Source organism: Lissotriton vulgaris, chromosome 9 (assembly GCF_964263255.1).
Source record: "Lissotriton vulgaris chromosome 9, aLisVul1.2, whole genome shotgun sequence".
NCBI classification, from domain to species: Eukaryota; Metazoa; Chordata; class Amphibia; order Caudata; family Salamandridae; genus Lissotriton; species Lissotriton vulgaris.
In genome coordinates this window covers 910,218,586-910,241,692 of record NC_141697.1, presented here as the reverse complement: position 1 = coordinate 910,241,692, position 23,107 = coordinate 910,218,586, and the positions used below count along the sequence as shown (strand labels likewise).

Below are 23,107 nucleotides of genomic sequence, written 5' to 3'. Positions count from 1 at the left end.
ACTGGCCTTGCGACGCATTGCTGACTGGATGATTCTTATGAGCAGGATATACAATTTGACCAAGTAATCCATTCCAGCGTGGTTACTAGTTGGTTGGACGGTTCCTAAACTGCTTAGACAGCTGCTCGCACATGTTACAATTTAGCATGAGAAAAAAATTACCTGCATGGTAACTTTAACGTTCTTAGTGCCAAATGTACTAAGGCATTTTGCAGTTGCAAAGGATGCGATGTATAAGAAAAGAGCGCTTGAGACCAATAATCCAAAGAAACGCTTCAGTGGCATGTTACCAAATCACTATTTGGAACCGGCGTGATTAACAGTGGAATGCCTCAATGTTTTGCAACTGAAATCAGGTGGCAAAACTTTACATTTTACCAACCACTGAAAGGTAGTGGCAAATCATTGGCAAACAGAAAGGGGCCTCCAAAAGACCCTTCTTACCCTTTGTGAATGCTTAAAAAACACATTTTAAAATTTTATTTTAGTAAGCATTTTTAACCGCTGCTTACTTTAAAAAAATTACTTTTTTTTTAACACATCCCGATTTTCTTTAAGGAAAAAGGATTGCATTTAAAAAAAAAAGAAAATGATTGCTTTATTAAAAAGCAATTAAAGACATGGTTGTCTGCTGACCCAAGCATGCCACCATCCCTGTTACTGTTGCCATTCATAGTGTGCTGTAATTTTTCGACTCACCTCATGCATATTAAAAAGGCAGGTTTGATTGTGACCCACTACAAATTGGTACATAAGTTGGCTCACAAAATCAGAATCAATGCGGTAAACGTCAGTGTGGAATTTGCAACCACTTTTACCAAATTGATTCTTAGTACATCTGATCCTTAGGCACTCTTTGAATATTAACATTACACCATTCATCCCATTTTTTGTTTACAGTAGTTATCTAATTACTACCCTTTGCGAACTTTGGAAAACCGAGGTCGGGGAGGAGAAGATATACATAAGTGGATGAGTCTGGCTGAACACGCACTTGAGTATAGATCTTGGGATGTGAATCCTATTTATAATAGTATTAGGTTGAACAGCTTACATGATGATGGCTAACAGTTTAGCTGTTAAAGCTTTCGCAATCTACTTCACATCAGTTTTCCTGGTCTTGTGCCTACTACTCACAAAAGAGACAGTTAACGGTGAAATTTTTAACCCGCTTCACAGTAGCCAGCAACACAGATTGATTCCCCAGTACCATTTCAACATATTTGCCTCTGTTGATCAGGCAATTTACTGTGTACATTAGTTCCTAAAATGTCACAGAAATATACATTTTACCAACCTGTTTAAATATTCACTGCATTAAGTTAACTGTAAAACTGTACTTTTTTTGCATCTTCATACTTTATTTTAATCCACCATTTTTCTAAAGGCAGTTTTTAGTCCCATAATCTCTCAATGGGCATTTCGGAAAACAACTTTCTTTTTAGAAAGCAACTTTTTTTTTACCTAGCATTCTAGTTATTTTCTATGCATAATTTACGAAGTTCTAGAACTCGTCCATGAATAAAAAGAAACAAACCGGATTTAGATTAATCCACCTACTAAACAGTGAGTCAAATATTTCCCTTTGCTCAGACATAGGACTAACATTTTATTTACCAAAGGAGCTCTCTCCTAAGCAGCACATTTTTCTAAGGGCTTTGAAGTTCGACCATGCTTAATTAATTGACTGGATACAATCCTCAAAATTACACAGACAGTGAATGAGGAGCTGCCCAGGTCAATACTCTATCATAGCTCTTTCCCCCACTGTAAAGGTCATTACTGAACCAAGTAGATGCAGATTAAAGACAGGGATGGCAGAATATGCAATTGCACTTACTACATCCTGTGCTGCAGACAAATATTCAATTCTAGCTACGTTTGAAGCCCCTTGCTGGTGGTGCTGGAAATATTAGCAGCAGGTGAAATATGGACTGAGGTGTGCGCAGGAGCTCTTATCATTCCAAGTTAGAACTGGGCAGACAACTTCTCCCTGGTTCACATTGTTTCTAAAAGTTCTCAGGCCGAGAGCCCGGGCACAGCTGTGTCCCAACTCTTATCAGGGGAGTGTAGGGTGCTCCAGGGAGCAGTATTGTTGCCAGTGCTATTCAAACTCAACATGGCGGAAACCACTGGGGAGTCTTTTCACCTCAAAAACCATTGTAATGCAACAGTGCACAATGTACCCCCTATAATAGTCATGGGGAATATCCGATAGCCAGAGGTAAACTGCCCTTCCTGATACAATAATGCCTCTGAAAACTACAGAGTTAGTTAAAGGTGAATAACCTGTCAGTCTCCATGTGATCAAAATCTGACTGGACTCTAGTGCCTGTGTGTGTGTGTGTGTGTGTGTGTGTGTTTTATGCAAATGTCTATTTTCTTGTAATACTAATGTTTATCATGCTATTGTGAGTGTCCAATTCTTTATGTCCCACTGGAAAATGACGTAGATCCGTTCTGTCCATGTCCAGGCTTTGTAACCTCTTTTAATAAACAATAAACATGAACGCCGATACTTGACAAAACACCAACAAAAGACACTACATTTTTTTAATAGTCTATTGTGTATACCGTGACACAACAGCAACATATACAACAAAGCGAATATAATTTCACTTACACCACAGCTTAGATGAATGTTTTCTTCCTGCAGATTCAACATCTTTGACGCTGCCTTGCTGTATACTCTAGCGTCTTTGCCAAAGGGTCTCAAACGTAGCCAAACCTGCCAAGGATGTAGCATCAATGGCACATGTATGGCACTTGGCACACGTCACTAGCACCCAGACCACCAATTATACAGTCTACGTTTTGCCCCACAGATGCATGGGACTTGAACCCTTTTCTTTGAAAGCTAAATTAGTCAGTGTTGGCTAATGGTTCATTCAGGATTCCTCATCAAGAGTCTTTCACAAAAGCGAATAATATGTTTGTATTGAATAGTGTTCCAAGTGCTGCCTGTTTTCTGTGAGCCTCTGTCATAATGTCTCGTCCTATGTTCTCTTAGTGCTTTCTTGTTCGAAAGCACGTGATGCCTCCGAGTGTAAGTCTCTATTAGCTCGGACTCATTTCAGGAAGATGGTTTCAAATTTAGAGTCTGCATTCAATTCAGTTAACTGTTTTGGCTTTTGCTGGCTGATTGTTTTATGGCGACAGCACTACACATTAGAGGTATTTTACCTCCAATGTCAAAGTCAGACACGTCTAAAAGAATGGCTTCTGAGTTCTGTGCCAATCTCCTCCTTCATACACTGTCCTTGTTTCATAGGCCTACATTGAGATGTGTACTCTTCTGTGGAACTTCAGTATCAGCCTTCGCCCAATTGTGCTGGCCTTTTACAGGTTGGGTGAGGCAGTCACTGTGCAGGAAGGCTCTTCTCACCCTAAAACCCAGCTAACTCGTCATGGAAGCTGGCTTGGCAGTTTGTATGTCTCAACCAGAGAAGTTACCAAATACAACAAGATGATGGACAGAGTGCTGAAACTTTTCAACCACTCACCCCAGTCAAGAGATCTGGGTTGAATCCATTGTTCTTTTGCTCACTATGCCACCCCAGTTTGAACCCAGCCATATGCAAATCAGTCTTGACCCAGCTCCTCATGGGAACAGTCCAGCCTGAACAGACAGTCCAGGTCCTCCCTGGACCGGATAAACGCCTTCTTGGACCAGTTTCAGGGTATCACCCCTCATCAGCCAGGCTAGCTTGAATCCAGTGGCACAGAGAGCAACGAATCCACGTATAGGTATACCCATAGCCACTTAGGGCGAACATTGCAAACACAAGCAGATGATGGACAGAGTGCTGAAACTTTTCAATTACTGAAAGAAGGTGCCACTTAGTTTGCCATGATCGCAAGGTATATGACTTCTTGTCTCCTTTACCTAACTCAGCAATGGTCAAATACATTGATTTTTAACAGTAAGTGGTCCTTGTAGACAACCATGATACTATTCCTAAAAATGAATGGCATGAAATATCTGTGCCGCTACAAACTGTCTAGTCCCGTCAGTAAAGCTGCGGATCAAAACTGTAAGACAGATTGTTAGACCCAGCGGTTTTGGACTAGCTAAGACGCATCAAAGCCAGTCAGAATCCACAGTTCCAAATAGGATGAGTATGATACCATTGTCTGATAACCTGTGCTCATCCTATGGTAGCTTGGCACTGAGCAGTCAGGCTTATCCCCAGGGCTCGAGTGTAAAGAACTGGCACAATACCACCCTTGCAACACACTGCGTATGCTATAAAAAGACTCCACACCGTATGTATAAAACACTTGTCTTTGTATTATACACACACACTGAAATTAAAATGAGATTCACATTGCATTGTGTATACACTCTACAGTTATACGCAATTTTCAAACTTCTCTATTGAAATCAAAACAAAAACACATTGTATATACAATTTACAGTTTTATGCAATTATCGAACTTTCCCATCAGCAGAAAGGTCAAACAGTCACAGGCCTTTGACTACTCCTCAAGACCCAGACCCTCAGTCTTCACCGACACCAGCCAATGATACATGTTGTCCCGGCTGGCGCCCCGTTGACTAGACAGTTGGAACCACCTAACACGGAAACAGTTACTTAGTTTTGTCTATCCGGATTAGATCTCCAGGTGCCCGACGGCACCTGAACGAGTGTGGGATCGCAATCCACCCGTAGACAAAAGGTTCTGACCCAGGAAGTTGCCTTGTTCCAAGTCTGGAGAAATGTTTTCCCCTCAAGTGGAGGTGTGACCTGTCAGCGGTAGGTGCCCACAAGACACACAAAACCACTTGGGCATGTCAGAGTGTTCTCCACAACAAAGCACCTTGTGGCGTGGGTCTGGAGAGAGGGGGCCAACGACCTCAGACAGAGGCCGCGTTGTCAGGCACGGTCATCCTCCCCATCTGGAGGCCGAAACAGTCTCAGCTCCCGGCTCAGGTTCCCCAACACCCCTCAGACACCACACCCTCTGGAGCACAGGTCCCCTAGTTCCAAGCACGGGTCCCTCAGACTCAGCAAATTTCCCTGCACTCCTTGAACTCCTAACGTCCCGGCACCTTAGGTGGCTGCTGATCTTTACGTGCACACTCCTCTGCACAGCATGATGGTGTACATCAGGATGGTCCTTTCTCCCAGCCACGATCACTTCCACCTGTCTCTGCCGCACCCAGTTTGGTCCGTACGATCTTGTGGAGACAGTGAGAACCTTTGTGTCCCTGGGATCTCGTGGACAGGAGGCCAGCTCACCAGCCCTTGGAGAGACCCAAGCCACGACAGCTGGCACTAAGCTGCAGGCCAGTAACATCCAGGCAAAATAGACCAAGTGATAGTCCCCTTCCTGGAGCAGGACAAGCTCCAGGCCACCACAAGTATGCAGATTGTCCAGTTGCAGTCCCTCCTGCCCTAATGATTCTTTGTGTCGATGTCCCAGCATCGAACTAGCATAGTATGGTTACCAATCCAAAAACATCTCTAGCTTCTGAGGCCAGGGTCCCAGTAGTTATACCTACAATGGCCTTTGATGATATGATTAGTTCAAAAGGCCATCTTTGAAATGTGCTGGCTTTTTCTAAATTTTGTCCTGTCTACCATTCTACCATGGGAGGTTTCATCACAATCTTTAGTGGGGCCAAGACTCGTCCCCTTGGAATGCAGGTGCCAATTCCACCCTCACACAAGCATCCCAGAAAGGCCCCTGAGAGTCAGAGGTCCACAGTTTCCCTTGAGCCCCTATTTTATTGCCTTCTATCAGGAATGCACAGATGTGGCTGTCCCCCTAGCACCCAGTTGTGAACTAGGAGATAAGCCAACAGAGCCATGAGCATTGAAAGGCCCACTTTCCCAAAGTGACATTTCTATCACCGTAATGTCAAAATCACTCCCATTTCCGAGCAGAATTCGCCATTACGATACCAAACACTATACTGTTACTATCCTTCTTATAGGAAATGCTGCTTAATAGCTTTTCCCTACATGCTCTCATGCTAATCCAATGCGAGAAGCAGACCCCATCATACCGAACAACCGATCCGGTGTCATTCATGACCCCTGCATGTAATGCACAGGCATACATGACCAAACCAACCTCTTCCCAAAATCGCACCCTGTCACCAGAGCTCTGATATAGCAAGAGACATGCAGATCCTTGGCAAGTAGCTTTTAAATGCCAAGCCGAGTAAAATTAACGTGCACACAGGTCACACCAGGGCAAACCTGTGGCACAATCGATGATGCTACCTCTGTGGATGGCACAACTAGGCAGCAGGCCCTGGAGGCGCATTCGAGATATATGACGCAGGTATAGGTCTTACCCCTTGACAAGGGACTTTCACCTAACTCGAATCGGCCAATCGTATATACACCAATCGCCAGTTTGTATGACGAGCACAGAGCTTTGGCACTGCACAGCAGTGTCAAACGTGCTCGCAGTCAAGGTTAGCATCCAGAGCAGTGGAAAACTGGGAAGGAGAAAAGCAAAAAGTTGAGGGAAAGCACCCTAGAAAGGGTCATATCCAACACAGATACTCTGAGGCATTCAATTCAATGGAACCAATCTTACCCCACTGAAGTATTACCTAGGTGGACATCTTTGAAAGCAATCAACAGGAAGCCAAAACCAGTTTCGGGAGGATGCTTCCGTTTTAAGCTGGAACTTCTGTCTTGTATATCCTATCTTCCTATCGTTCTAAGACCCTTTCAATCCGTGGAAGCTGAAATTAGCTAGGATTGGTCAGAAAGGACTTTTATTCAAACTTCCTTCTGGGTTCCCCGCCACCCAAGGCTAAGCACACAGCAGTTGCATGGGTATGCAAGTGGGTGAGTAGAATGCATCTTTGCACCAGAATGCAACATTGTTTCCAAAGGATGTACTGTTCCTTCTGATGATCATTCACACTCACCCGGCTGCCTGCCATTGGACACCCATATAGTGATCCTTTCCTGCTAGCAATGGAGAAACAGAGAGGAACAGTTGTGAAAGAAATGTTGAAGGGGCTATTTAGACCCTGAGGGGCTTCAGGTCAGTGGTCTGATGACACATCACCAAGTGAGCTTGGCCATCTCTCCTGCCCAGTCTAGGACCTGCATCCCATTCTGGCACTGTATATGGATAGATGATGACTCCGCAAATAAACCAGATCAGAAGTGTTGTTGCCTCCAGGTAAGCAACTTCAAACACCAGAACAAGACATATAACACAACACATCCTCTAACATAACGTATAGAATGTTATACACCATAGTGAAATGAATAACCCAGAAAACACGATAATATAGTGCAACATATGTCATAAGTTAATACATAGCATCCCCATCACATGGCACATTTAGCCTAAAATATAGCATGACCTGGGGCCTTATTTCTGAACAGTTTCCTAGCCCCAGGGAAGGCCAGAGCCCTGTGGATTAGAACCTTGCCACACTGCAAGGCCTGGTAGCTGAATCTTGACATTTTGCAGTGATGCTCTTTGTTTTTTCTTATTCCCCCCTGGGCAGCCGTGGCGGGGCACCAGCCGGAGTGTTTAACTTGCGTTACACAGTGTCTTGATCCCTGGCATATGGCGCACCGTGAGTTAAGGCTGTGGGGCCTGCTGAATGCAGGCGGCACCTTTGACAAGGCCCCGTTTGGATGTGAGGAGAGGGTTGGGACAGTGGTGGGGGTTTAACCAGCTTTTCCTGGTCTCGTCCTTACAAAGCGAAGGGTGGACAGGAGCAGGCTTCCCCTTGGTTACATTTCTTCTTTCCCAAGTCTGGTTGCTAAGCAGGAAGACTTTAAGCTGGGTCCTCAGGTCCCCATTCACACAAGGCGGTCCCCTTAACTCTGCAGCTCCCAGGCCCCATTGTCAAGCCAACAATAGATGCTGGCGCTGTGAATAGGGGGCACGCGTGTCCAACCCTCCCCCAAATCCTCTGCCCCGTGAGGCGTGTGGTACAGGCGGGAAAGGGGGGAGGCTGGGTCTTTTGTCTGAGCTAGGGGACGACAGCTGCCTGATGTTGTTTAACTGCTTAGTATGTAAAAATAATTCCATGTATTTTCTTTGTTTGTTGTTCTTTTTTTCTTCTCTTTCCTCCCATCTTAACGTGTCTCAAAACCATTTTACATTCTTTCCCTTCCTTCCAAAATTCTTTCATACCCCTTTATTCCTTTGATTTATTTTCTATTTACTCTTCGTGTGTACTTTATTTTGTTTGTTTACTTTTTCTTCTTTCCATCTCTCCTTCACTTTTACACATTCCTATATTTCTGGTCGCTTCATTTTTCCTTCTTTGTTCCTTTCTTCACTCCCATCCTTTCATTTTAACCTTTATTCTTATCTCTGCCTTCTTTTATATATTATCTTATCCCCTACTACCTCCTTTATTTTGCTTTCCTTTGTCTTCCCTACTGTCTTTTGTCATTCCTTCCTTCCCAAATGTCCTCACTCAATTTTTCCTCCGTACTCATTCCTGACATCATGGATGTACTTCTTTTTCGTATCCTTTCTCCTTCGGATCCTTCGTTTACCTTCATTCTTTTTCATTCCCTTGTTTTTTTATCTCCCCATTTCTTTCTACTGTTATCTCATACTTTAAAAAAAAACGTTACCCTTCCTTCACTTTGCTCTCTCACACTTTCCGTGCTTTCTATCATTTCTCTTCTATTCGTTTCCATCTCCATTCCACCCCCACACCCCCCTTTCCCCTCCTGACTCTGTTCCCCACCTGCAGCCGTTTGCCTGCCTGGCTGCAGCGAGAGCCACGGGTACTGCGAGCGCCCCGGAGAGTGCAAGTGCCGCATCGGCTGGCAGGGCCGAGTGTGCGACGAGTGCGTCCGCTACCCCGGCTGCTCGCACGGCACCTGCAGCCAGCCCTGGCAGTGCAACTGCCAGGAAGGCTGGGGCGGCCTCTTCTGCAACCAGGACCTCAACTACTGCACCAACCACAGGCCCTGCATGAACGGCGCCACCTGCAGCAACACGGGCCAGGGCAGCTACACCTGCGGCTGCAAGCCCGGCTTCACCGGCAACGTCTGTGAAATCGAGATCAACGAATGCGACAGCAACCCTTGCAAAAACGGCGGCAGCTGCAACGTCAGTACCAGCAACTTTCATACTATACTATTCTGAATTATTATTTCCATGGGCAGTTGGGGTCGTCTGTCAAAATATATTTTATACAGAAATATGTTCTGCCCTGTTTATCATGCCCTAAATATTGTTTACAAAAATCTCATCCCACTTGGTAAAGATTTTGTAATCCTGACTCCAAAGGGCGTCCGTTTTTTAATGGATGATATTTATGACACAATATTCATGGCAGATGATGTTCTGATAATGATATATTCTCGCTGTGAGTATTTATGAATTTTAATTTGGGAAAACGTGCCAGTTATTCATTTTACTATTTTCGAGTGATTGCAATTTTGTATGAGCTAGGTTTTCCTCATAACTGTGTTTGCCCACGCTCTCCTTTCTGGAGAAGACTTCCCTCATGTTGGCGTTTTGACAAGTTGACTTTTTTGGGACTTTCGCCCATAAAGAATGACCATGGCTATTTTCTTAAGCCCCTATTTTGAATGCACCACTACATAATTTATCAGGGATCATGGATGTCCAACATAGATTCACGAGGACTACTGGCACACCAGATTCTGAGGCTCACAACATGAAATCAGGGGGAATTAATGGACCTAAATGTAAATGATTTAAATACGAAGGGGCTTCTCTACAAGACGATTGTGCCATCGGTGTCACTTTTATTGACGCATCTGCAGTGCAATGGCCTTTTACCAAATTTGCAAGGCCATGTAAAGTCACCCTGCGTGACTTTTCATGCCCTTGTAAATAGGTTTCCCTTTCACGCATAACTCAGCGTGAAAGGGGTGTTCCATGGGTGTTGCTGTGGGCGTTTCAATGCAACATCCATGGAACTAGACGCATTCACAGATTTACAACATTTTGCAAACTTTGGAACCTCCTCAGGGGAGGCATAAGGAGGGGCAGCAAGGAAAAATACTTATATTTCTCCTCGTTTTTTGCCCTTGCTATGCGTGCTGCAGGAAAAATACCTAAAATGATTATTTTTGTGCAGGAAGGTTTTCCTTCCTGCACAATAACAATCATCCCTTCAGGGCAGGCAACCTTGCAAAATTACGCAAGTGTGTCTGCACTGGCGCATGGCTGCTGTTTGTGTGCCAGCACAGGGGACAATTACAGGAATGCCCCTGATCTTGTAGATATAGCACATTCCTGCCCTTTATTTTTGACGCATGGCAGCGCAGCAGGAAGGCTTGCTGCACTGCCACGCGTCAAAATATTGTAAAGGTCATCCTGAAAATGTGTCCTTGCTCTGGCTCTCAAGGACCAATGCTTGGCATCGGTGTTTCAAGAGAAAGCAGTGTTCACCCAACATGTTATTGTGGCTTGATAGCTTTTGACAGGATGGCATGAAGAAAGTATTCATGGGATGAACAGTCATGAATCACCTCAAGGTGGTCACATCTTTTGCAGGTACTAGATCTCTGGTGCCTAGAGGCGACTCAGGTCATTGTGAGCTATATAAAAAGTATATTTGTATCCTGCTGACTTATACCGCAGAGGAAACTAGAGACAACAATATATGTCTGAGCCATTTAAATTACTGAAGCAAGCAGCATTTTTTTTAGCAGTATTGTACTCTCACAATTAAAAGTGTGAGACTCGATTGGGTGTAGAGACACAGAAAGAGCATAGGGACATATTTATTTAAAGATGGTGACCCTGAATTCTTGGATCTGCCCCCAAAGCAAAAGTGGTTGCAGGACACACTTGTTGCTAAATTAAAAGTGCTTTTGGCAGACAGGCTCATTAGCACAGGAAAGAATGGATTAAAGCTGATGCTAAAGTCAGTCTGAATTTTTAGAGTAGGTCTGATGTCTCCAAGCTCAACTACTGTGTGACACCACAGTAAAGCGGGACCTAACGTAAGGAGCTAGCTAAACATACTTTTGCCCCTTGAAAACATAGCCACTATTGTGGCATGTTAGGGCTGAGGGAGACACAAGTAACATATTTTTATTGATCAAACTGATGCCTCTATTTTCATTACCCTGGAATTGTTTCAGATGAAAACTAGTTGAGGAAGCTGGCTCTATACTCGTGAGTTGACTATGCCTTGGTATTTGAGCAACATAGAACCCTCAAAATGGAAGTTCCTGGGTTCCATATAAAAACATAGATTGCAAAAATATTACTAAAAAAAGAGAGTGACAAAATCTCGTTCTTCCATAACCATCTCCTTGCATACATTTCTACCTGTTTTGAGTTCTTAAATTCAGATTATTCCCACCCTACTTGCATGCAGGTACGTGGGTTTAGATGCATGCAAAGAGATAATTAACAACAACAATGTTTATTTTACATAAAGACTTTGCCCGTCTATATTTTAATGTAAAAGCTTTATCAGTCTGTTATTTCAGGACATGTTTTAACCTGAGGCTGACTGACTTTTTACATTCTTCCCAACCTGCTTGCTAGTCTTGTTGCTCATTGGAGGAGTGGCAATTAATCCTCCTCCGTGAACATCTGCAGAAGTAGGTCATTTACTCTGGAAATATATATGTGGCTCCCCATAGGTAACTGGAGAATTAGAAACCCCCGTCCGTATCGAAAGGTGCCACAACCAGTCAGTGTTCATTTTAGTGGAGAGGTTTACCAGCAGAACATCATGACCAGGAGAAAAAGGTCACTGACATTTTCCTACAAGTCATTGCATGTGGTAGTCTTAGTGGTGGGGCAAATTAAATGTCAAGCTGAGAACTAATTTATAGATCCACTGTTGTTGACCAGGTGACTTGACCTCTAATGGTGTGTGTGTGTCTCTGCCAGGATCTGGAGAACGACTACAAGTGCACCTGCCCTCAGGGCTTCTATGGCAAGAACTGCGAGATTAGTGCCATGACCTGCGCGGACGGACCATGCTTCAATGGAGGCACCTGCGCAGAAAAGTCTAGTGGCGGCTACACCTGCCGGTGTCCAGTGGGCTACCACGGCTCCAACTGTGAGAAGAAGATTGACCGCTGCAGCAATAACCCTTGCCTGAACGGTACAAACAGCGTATGAATACGTGGCAATAGAATGTTTGTTGTGCTGTTCGTTTATTGAGAGTAGATGCAAAGTTGCATGCTGCTGAGGTGGGGGAACATTCAAATTGGTTGGGTATTGCTGGAGTGTGAATGATCTTTAGTGCATGTGGCTTCTCCGCAGTCTTGAACTGGTTGAGAAATGCGCTGGCCTTACACTTGATTGAGTGCAGGTGTAGTCTTGTGAGATGGTGAAGAATGTGTGTAGTCTGTTCAAACTGGTGACTGTTTGAGAACTTGTTCTTCTTTAAGATCTAGTTGACATATTCTATGGGTGTGTGTACTGGTTGGAACGTGTAGCTGTCGCAGCTGGTCACAAGAATGTACAATGGTGGGAATTTAGTAGAAATGAATGGACTTTTGGGAGTGACGGAGATTGTGTACAGTGTTCAGTAGAAGGGACATATTGTACAGTTTGGGAGCTGGTTGAGAGCCCTCAGTCTATTGTGATGGCTCTGTTCGTGGTTTGAGTACCTAAATGTAATCTGTGGGTGTAGGAAGCTTAGCAGAATCTCCCAAGGGACATTATGCAAGAATAAGGTTTTGGATGAGGTGATACCTGATGGTGGGTGATGGGAAGAGCTTGGTTATTAGGTGGGTGAGAATCTGTGGTTCGGTGACACTTGGAGGAATACATTCCGGGACATGTTGTTCAGATTGATGTGCAGTCACTAATCTGGCTCCTCATGACCTTCTAGGACAGTCTAGCTTGGATTAAATATCAAATGCTGCAATGCTCAAGCCTGCAGTCTCAAGGTGGGTATAGCCCCTTTTCTACTAATTGGTGCCCAATTTCCACATCTGCATGCAAAAGTCCAATAATCACACCCTAGACATCACTTTTTCATACTTCAAGCATGAGTTTTCCCAATCAGTCCACTGCCCAGTCCGCAGCCAGGCAAGCCCTGCGCAAGCATCCATGGCAATTTACTAATACCTGCTCCATATTGCAGAGAATGAGGGACTGCAGCAAATGCGCCGGATCCTCTCTTCCATACCTAGCACCATACATTAGCATTATTTATCTGCAACAGAAAATCCTGAAACACCAGTACAGGTATTGGGTACCGCTCCCTCTAGGATGCTTTCACTTTTGTACGGGGTGAGGATTCCTCATATTGAACAGCATTGAAAGGAATACACTGTCCCATAGCTCAGAAGGCGTTTTTTCTCTTTCTAATATAGCAGGCGGCCTAGGAATCAACACAGTCCTTCGGAAGTTGGTGTTTTGTCTCCTTTAAATGTGTCCATTTTCTACCCCCTGTAAAGAGAAGGGACCCCATGCAAAACAATATGAGTTGCTAGAGCAGGGGAAATATATCAATATGCCAAAACCTAGGACAACTCTTAGATTATTTCTCTCAATTTATACTGTCTGAAATGGATTGATACTAGCAACACATCAACAAGGCATGTGAGAGAAGTAACAGAAATTTCTTAAGCGATTATGTTTTTTCATTTATATATACATTTCTCAGTATAATTCAAAGTATTAAAAACAGAAACATACTATAATCATAATCGGATTAGACATCATCAATAGCCATACATTCGTACTCCATTCGCGCCTGTTGTCAGAGAAGAATAACCCACATATACACTCTGGAAACTGACTAAATCGGATGTGATCGAATGCAATTCATACGGAACAAATAATTTCTGAGGTGTACGTTAAACATCCATGATAGTTATATTAGTAACAGTAAATCCTTGCCGTGGCCAGTTGACAGTGATCTTCCAAATTAAACTACGAATGTTTCGGCACGAGCGCCTTCTTCAGGAAAGCCACTTTATAAAACTATGATACAAACCTGCAATCACATGTGCCTAGTTAATTTACGTCAAACCTATGCATTCACAAATAATTATAGAAACACTGTATAGTTCACGATTTGTCACCAGTGAGCTAGATACCCAAAAGGAAAATCACTAAAATGTGTTCAACGAAAATAAAGAATATTGTGTATTTAGAAATAGAATTAACCCAAAAGATGAGAAAAAGTTAAGATTACACAAGGCTGTCATACTGAAAAGGCACTGATAGTCCAAGTAAAGTACTCAGAGGAATAAGAACAATATACGACCATACAGGAGGAAGAAAAGAAGAAAGAGAAGCCAGGGAAAACATCTCTCCCATCTGTCATTGATTGGGGTTCTTACGATATATGATGAAAATAATTAACCACTTCATTGATGGATAGTCCACCAATGTCCTGTTGACAGGAAAGAAAGAGAATGCAACACTGTAAGGTATCTCAATGTGTTCAGAGGTGTGGTATAATCCTGCAAGAAATCTTAAAAAGCGCATGACATGTAAATAGATGGAAAATGTATAATGCAGGCTGTCTCACAGAATGAATGATGTACAACAGGTGGTGGATAAACCACTTAGGTTCATGAGCACATAGCTGTAGACTAAACATACAGCCAAAAACCCGAATTACACGGTGTAAATGTGTCCAGTAGAGAAAAGACTGAACTCGAGCGATTCTTACTCACTAATATGGTTTACTGTATTAACCCCTTGCGTGCGGGGCATATTCCCCGCCTGTGCTGACTCAGCCTTGCGCGGGCGGAGTCATGACGGAACGGTTCCGTCATCAGCACAGCTCAACCGATGCTGATGACGGAACCGTTCTGTCATCAGCATGGAAGGGGTTAAAGGAATCACAGTGTAGGAAGAGTGGATAGGTCAAAGGTACAGCAACTAGACCTAAGATCTTTCCGGTCCACGTAGGTAGAGAATGAATGAAATATCCACAGCTGTGGACAAAATGGTGATCACAATTATACTCTTACAAAATAGGCAACAAATGATTCTTACCACAGCGGTTTTAAAATAGAGACCACCAACAATGTCTCCCAGCGGAATAAGGGACACCAGGTCGAAAACGTGAGCGGTAACTCACGATGACATACACATCTGTGTATTGCACTGCAGGTGAGGAGAAAATGTATGTTAACTGCAAGGTTGGAAGAGATTTAAACGAGATGCTGCCCGATACGGGGAATAGGGCTTACACAAAGTTTGCAAAGTGGGGCAGTCGCCGATGCTACTTCCTACAATGCCTCTATAACTGAGATACTAAATTCAGGAACATACCAAAAGTTTCATCTACGGTGGCAGTATGCCGTCCATGATGGAAATAGAATCTCATGCTAGCCGGCCTAATAAAGGTCCAGAGTCCACCCTGCCACTCGCGAGGGTGTGACGTGTAAGTGGGAGCCCTGAGGATTAAAGGCACCCATCTTGTGATAGGGAATCAGAAAATGAATACGTTGAACAAAATATAAATCGAAAAACACAGCCACACGTTTATTTGACATGCTGATATGTTATTCTGTATTCTCCCAAAAAGATACGGTTATGTCAGCACTGCAGCAACTACTAAAAGAGACGAATAGACTGTCATGCTCTTATATATAAATTCAAAAACATAATCGGTCAAGAAACTTCTCTTTTTTCCCTCACATACACTTTGTGCCATGTTGATAAGTTGCTATTGTTCCATTTCAAATTGTATAAATTGATGGAAATAACCTACGAGTTGCACTAGGCTTTAGCATATTGATACATTTTCTACCCCTTAACATCCAAGGGTCTAAATCCACGCTTGGAGGAATGTGAGATACCAATTTCTGTTTTTTACTCAATCTTTTTCTTTTCCAAGGTGGGCACTGCCTGGACATGGGGCGGAGTATGATCTGTAAATGCCGGGCTGGCTTTGCTGGCATCCGATGCGAGGTAAACATCGACGACTGTGCAAAGTATCCTTGCGCCAATGGTGGCACCTGTGTGGATGGCGTCAACAGCTACACCTGCTCTTGCACACTTGGCTATGGTGGCAAGGACTGCAGCATCCGCATGGATGCGTGCGGTTCCAACCCTTGCCGCAATGGGGGCACTTGCTACACCCACTTCAGTGGCCATGTTTGCGAGTGTCCTCCTGGATTTATGGGTTCCACCTGTGAGTTCCGGGTCCAGAACCCTACCCCATCTCCCAGCCGCCGTGTAGCTGATGACCAGTTTCCAGCATCTGTAGCTATCTCCTTTGTACTGGGGCTGATCACCTTGGCTTTGGTGGTGTGTGCCGCTGTGGTGCTACTGAAGCAGATGCGCCGGAACCAGCAGAAAGCTAGGAATGCAGTAAAGAATGACTTGGAAACCAGGAACAACTTGAAGGAAAAGGAGGCCTTCCTGATCTCCCCGGGATGCTTCAAGGTTCCCAACAAAGACCCACGATTCGGCTCGGACTGCTTGAGCGACAACTTCAAATACAAGCAGAAACTCCTGGAACGCAACGTCTCTGAGGCAGAGATATTTGGAAGGAAGAAGCTAGAGAAGTAAGTACACTCCTTTCTAAACATCTTATTAAGAGCTGAGTTTCTTTTGTCTTGTTCTCTTCATTCTGATTACTTCATCTAGGTTGCTTTTATTCTTTCTTGTTCTTTTTCCTCTTTCCATCACTGTTCTTGCTTTACTTAGTCCCATTACCTTCTTTATTCTTTCCAGCTTCATCCCTCCCCAAATCTTCGTGTATCCTCTTCTCTGGCATCTTTTGCTCTTTCCTTGACCTTTTCATTTCTAATTAGTTTCTTCTCACCCCTGCTTTCCGTCTTTCTTTCCATCTGCCAGTCGCTTTTTACTTCTGTATTTCTGTTCTTTGTTCAATCTTCCCTTCCTACTTTCCTTGCAACTTTTCTTATTTTACTATTGCTTTTACTTAATCGTTGGCAATTTTCTCTCAAATTAATTAATCTTTCAATTTACCTTTTCTCCTGCTACTCATTTTCTATCTCGCATTGTATTGTTGCTTTGCAGAGTTGTTTTTCCACACTTTTCTTCTTTCTTTTACTGTGATTTGATGTATTTCTTCACTTTTTTGGTTTGCAATTTTTTCCTTCCTTACTTAAAAAAAATCTACTCTGACTTATTTCTTTCTTCCCTGTTACTTCGTGCTTCCAGTCAGATCCTGTTTTTGTGTTAATGAGGGACTTGATTCTGCAGTTTCTCTCTCCCTCGGAGCTATGCTCTAATTTGATGCTTTGTTTTTTTTATTGATAGTTAGCCCGGCAGAGAACCCATGTTCCACCTTGTGTCCTGTATTCCTATAATCCTATCTCCCCCTAAAACATTTACTAACTTGTGCTTTCTTTACATTACAGTAAAAAGTCTGAAGGGAGGCTTTGCAGTCCACCCATTGGTTACCCTAAAGAAGGGGGCTATCGCCCTATTTATATCATTCCGGACCCACCAGAGCCGTGCATTTATGCCACAGAGGTAATGAATATGTCAGAGGAGTGAGTCGAATAGCAGCTTCTGCAATAATTTTTTTCTTTCAGAACTGTAAGTACCACCGGGAGCCTCTCCGGACATACTCCTATACCCAAAGGCTGACTTGACGTTTTGCCTCATTCACCACTTAGACATACATGTTTTTTACAGTGGGTGTCAAACTAGAAGTAGGTTTGTAAAAGTGGTGGGTAACCAAAGGCACAGGTTCTAATGCATTATTCTAGGGCCCATAGAGCATCTCAAAAACTATCAGAGGCGGTGGGGTGGCATTTCCCCAGAAATGTTGTACACAACTGATCGTGGGAGTGAAAATATTTGGAAGGAGTGTTCAGCAGTTACCCCTTAAAACCAAACTTTAAAAAATGCTAACTCAATGCTCTTTTATAGGACCTATGACTTATATTTTCCTAAAAATGGAGAACTAATGATATTGTTGAAAAATTATAACGTATGAATATAAAAATTCAAAAAAACGAGTAATCGTAAAGTGAAATTTAGTTGCAATGATGTGTTAATGTATTTTTAGGGCCCACTGTACATTAATCTAGTGATCATACTACTTTTTCCATAGTGAAATGGCAAGCTAATTTGTCCCCATTTTATTTTTTAGCTAAAGCATGCTATACTACATGGCCTTGTATCGCTGAGGTCTTCCGGTGCCTAACTTCGACCAGCCACGTCCGCTCCACTTCCCCCCACCTGCCCCCTAAAAACTCAAACTCCACACAATTCCTTGGATTAAGAGTTGTAAACCCCGGCCGTATTTTATTACATACATTATTGAAAGCAAAATCACAGTTCATTTGCACGTCTGCATACAGAGTAACCCTTTATATTTACACCAGGTGATGTGTGCCTAGCCTTAACAGATACACTAGACATCACCTTCCCACCACTATCTAGACAGGTTCCTGTGTATCCCAATTTATGCCTCAAGTGAGCTCATGATTGGCTCTGTGACACTTTTCCGGTCTAGGCCCGGCCTCTCCGCCCAATGAACTTTGGTGTGTTCCTCCTTAGGGGAGGAGTCGGACCCCACACACCCCATCACATGCCTCTTTAGGGGTATGCCCTGTGCAAGAAGCACATCTGCCCTATAGTACCTATCTCTGGTTACCCCTTACACCCGTCACTTTTCCTCTCCCCCAAGGGCTAGTGCTAGGTATGCCCATTGCGCATGCGTGGGTAGTTGGCCATAAGGGCCAGATGACAGCTGTCGCTCGCAACCCCTTGTGCACCTAGAACCTTTCCACGACCTCCTGCCAGCACCCCATGGGTGGTCCTTTGACCCCGCTGCTGTGCAAATGTAAGAAAAGGAGTAAAAGACCCGACTGCCGCCTTGCGCCCCTTTTATTGGGCAGGGGTTCGCAATCCAAGTGAGCTTGTGCCCCAGAAGTGGAAACCAACGACTTCCAGGGTCCTAGCCCTGCCAAGAGCCAATTGCTGCCCCCAATGTTACTGTGCAGTAACGTTGTCCCCCGGTGTGCCGGCCCAGCGCAGCCGCCATGTGTGCTGCTCTCCCAAATTGGGGGAGCCTTGTCCATTCTTATCACAAAGGTCACTTCGCCCAAATCTGAAATGGTCCCCACTTTGATCTACTTAGGCGGACCCTTCCTGTGACTTCAACACAAAAATCAAATCCCCCTTTTTCCCTGCCTGCCTCTCCAACACCCTGCCTACAGTGGCATGGGAATCCCTCTCTCCTCCTGATTTTTCTTTACCCACGCTCTTACAAGGTATCCTACAAATATTCCCCGCTTGCCGGCCTACATTCCAGCTACCAATAGATTCTTTTTTTAAATACCAGCTTTTAAAATAAAGGGATAATTATAATGCATTTTTTTTAAAGTATCCTTTACTTTACATTTAGATCAGAGAAAGATCAAACCCCCTCATTACCCTTCTGTTAACTATCTCCTTAGCCCCACTAAACACTACAGAGAATTCTGCACCCAGCAGGCACCACCATGCCATTATGGCATTGAAGAATAGGGGATCTCATACAGTGCACTGTAGTGAGAGAAATTATCGCAATGTTCAGAGGACAAATATATTGCCCAACATCAGAATGAGACTGGGAAACTGCTCAGTCAACCACGTTATGCCACAGTGTAGCAAACAATAGGCATAGTATGATGCCAAATCACTCAACTATTGCAAGTGCTACTGGTCTTGTGCAGTAAAATATGTCAGCGCTACTACAAGTGACACTGAGGGGATCCTTCAGGTTAGTTTATCACTGGATATTAAGTTAATATGTACAACAGGTAAGGTCTCTAATGGTATAAATTAGGTTACCTCAGATTGGATGCATGATAATTGACCCTTCTAGGGATAGCCCCTGGTGATACCCGAGTTATGGTTAACCATCAGTCACTGCGAGAGATGTCATAAATGATCCAAGTGAGTCTGTCTCAGGGTAGATATGTTAGTGGACTCTGCGCAATGTTACTTGGGTGTTAGAAATGCAGTATGAAATGTAGTGCAGGCAGTAGTCCATATCTGTTAACTGAATGTTAATATTGTTAGGCTAGCTTGGTTAATATTCTGTGTCCGCTCTAACTAAACTGCTGTCTGACAGCACTGATTCGTTCTTAGGTCAGCAATCTCAAGGAAAAAGTGTAAATCTGGGAAGCACATATACTCCATGTATTTTTAAGTTGTTACTACTTGAAAGAGTAAAAAAAAGTGAATTCCTGTCTGACCCCTGAGGGTGCAAGGAGAAAATATATGTCAAGGTGATCTTTAAAGTGAATGATAGCCAGATCAAAGATTTTGACATTCCTCCAGAAATAGAGAACAAATACTGGATGAGTATTATAATCCGAACACACGTATATAACTTCATATTGATTATGGAGATCATGGAGAGGTTCAACTGTACAACTGAGATAAAAATGGTGGAATGGAATGCTAGTCACAGGGTTTCACAGAGGTTGCAGCATTGTCTCAAGCATTTTCTTTTGTTAATTTAGGGTGCCATTTCATGTTTTGGCCAACCATTAGAAGGCCACTGAGACAGAGCATGCCTACACCCTTTAGAAGTGTAACCTTTTCTCTTTGGTTCTTTTTTCTAGGTTTAAAACTTCTCTGACCTGGGGCCTCCACCAATAACCAATGTTTACAAATTTCCTGGACTTCTGGAGTTAGATTTTCTTTATTTTTTTATTTATATATAGACCATTTGTTATATTTAATATTTATTCCTGCTGCTATTTATAAAATACTGACTGTGGTTTGAATCCTGGCGGAAGCAGGGATGGGATGGAAGAGCGTATGACACTTGGCGTCCCGGTGAGTGTGTAGGATGGGCAGAGCCGGGGGAAATGTTGCACTAACGGCAAGGTCATGAAGCATTCCATTTTGATTCCAAGGGACTTCTGCGCCAGAGTTTTGGGCAAAGAGGCGGGTCCTTTTTTTCCAAACGTTACCCCGGTAGTCGTATCATGGTCCATCCACAAACTGTTGTGTTCATCCTACTTTCAATGCATGAACGATGACTGTATCTTCTCGGTGGAACCCAGGCCAAGTCTAACAGACAACCTAAAGAACTCTCGACCGAGTGAAACTTTTTCCTGAGACTGGGAAGACTTTGGACAAAGTGGTGTTGACAGGACCTTCTCCTGACTTAATCCGGACAGATTTACAGGAGCAGCTGACTTAGGGCCAACGTGTCAAACCTTTTCTACTTCAGGACAAAAGAAAAATAAGAAACACGGACTATAAACCTTTTACAGAAAACTGAGCTTTATCAATGAAAAAAACAAAGTTTTGGGTGTAATATTTTTATCATAATGTGTTTTTAATTATAATTTAAAACAATGCTACTTGTACAAAGCTTTGAGATCCCTTTTATATATCGCTATATATGCATATTTAATTTGTATATTTTGTATATTTATAAGACGTGTTTGTATATAGATCCCCTGTCAGTTTTCTTGTACGGCTTTCTGTTGAAAGGAATATATGAAATATATTTTGCCAAATGCACATTTGAGTTTCTTTAATTTTTTAATGTATTTGTTCTTGTTCTTAGTGTTAGAAATGGTGCCTGGGAGACCACTTATCATGGTACAGAATGCCAAGAGATTATAATCTCCCTCAGGGCTATGCAGGCACACAAAGGAATGGGTAACGCCATGAAGGTGAGCTAACCGTGCCCAGTTTGCTCGTTTTCGTTAAATCCCTCATGGAAAACACACTGCATGTGTTTGCATTTTGAAGTGCTGTTTTCAATGCTGCTTTAGAAGTGGTTCCTTTTCCTGAATGTTTTCCCTGGAACTCTTATCTTAATGTTCAGAAATATGGTTCAATGAATCAGAGGAGGCGTGAGCTGCATACCAAAAATGTTAAATCGTCTAGTGAGCCCAACTTCAGCAATGGTTCGGGACTGGCTCCCTTTAACCTCTCCGCCACATCCCACAATCGACCTGTCCACTGGTCAGCCTGTTCGACGGCTCTCTGAAGCTAAGGCTTGCAGATCTTTCTTTGGCTCCTTCCCCTAGAATTTCCTTGACCGGGCCATCCTTTTGCGTAGCTCGTCCTTCCTGTTTAGGGGGCCTTTCATGTGCAGGTGCCGTGGAAACCCCCCTCTTCTACTGGCATCATCAGCATGTCCGGTTTCACACAGCTGGAGGGGAAAGCACACTGGATGGGAGGGTAGGAAGAATGAGGGAATGCAGCTAACGTACAAATAAGAATTCCTTGAAACATTTGATGGCGTCAGCACTGACCATCGTAGATTTCAAACAAGCCCTCTGATTTCTAGTATAAATATTTTTTTCAGTGTGTTTGGACACCAGGGAGAACTGCCAAGCTAAGAGATGCCTTCAACCCACTTCTGACAATTCAGCTGTTGCTGCCAACCCGTTTGCACCACTAGCTCACTATTAATCTGTATAGCAACAGAAATATTATGATTCGGGCCAGTTACAAGAACCCACTGACCTATAAAAACATCTAGCAGCTTCTCAAAAAAAAAAAAAAAAAAAAAAAAAAATCGAAAAAGAAAACTGCTCACCACTAAAATAGCAAAACGTGCACTGTCTCGTTCTCATGCCAATACTACATCGTCCAAACTACCATCCCTTTCTGTTTGCCTTGCCATCACCATACACAAATACAAAACTACCTTTTTCAACCTCTCACCGCAATACTGCTCCAGTCACCAAACCACAAGGCTAGAGCTGACCGCCTCAACACATTTCTAAAAACACTACCTCACCTATACTTAGCGTGAAAGGGGGAGGCAATGGGTGTTGCTGTGGGTGTTCCACCGCAACACCCATTAATTTTGACGCTGCCCCAGATTTACGAGGGCAGCGTAAATATGGGGCAGCGCCAAAATTAAGACCAGAGAAAACCTAGTCTTACCCTGGCGCAACAAGGAGAAAGTTTAATTTCTCCTCATGTTTGCTGTTTTCATGTGTGCTGCATGGAAACAGCAAAACACCAATTATTGTGTATGTACAGAAAAGTCCCACTTCCTGTACATAAACAATCATAAAAAAAATCCAATTTGCAACTGTTATGTGTGCTGCACACATAGAAGTTACAAAACGGCATGTAAAAGATTGTTTAGGTTTATTCCTGCACATAAACAATCTTCTCCTCAACGCAGACACCCTTGCACTATGGTGCAAGCGTACCTGCGTTGGCGCTAGGCTGCTAAGCATAGCGCCAGCGCAGAGGGAAACGCAGGGCTGTACCATATTTTTGT

General features: G+C 43.4%; 1 protein-coding gene across 1 annotated transcript in view; it reads left to right on the top strand.

Annotated features, from left to right (window-relative positions):
- The window catches only part of LOC147692496 (delta-like protein C), a 78,408-nt gene extending 57,030 nt beyond the window's left edge, over window positions 1-21,378 (top strand). Inside the window, exons 5-9 of the mRNA XM_086938706.1 lie at window positions 8,702-9,063; window positions 11,839-12,055; window positions 15,764-16,436; window positions 17,259-17,373; window positions 20,466-21,378. Coding sequence (XP_086794832.1) covers window positions 8,702-9,063; window positions 11,839-12,055; window positions 15,764-16,436; window positions 17,259-17,373; window positions 20,466-20,471 — 1,373 coding nt within the window. The 3' untranslated portion in view covers window positions 20,472-21,378. The remainder of the gene's footprint in view (window positions 1-8,701; window positions 9,064-11,838; window positions 12,056-15,763; window positions 16,437-17,258; window positions 17,374-20,465) is intronic.
- Window positions 21,379-23,107: the final 1,729 nt, after the last annotated feature.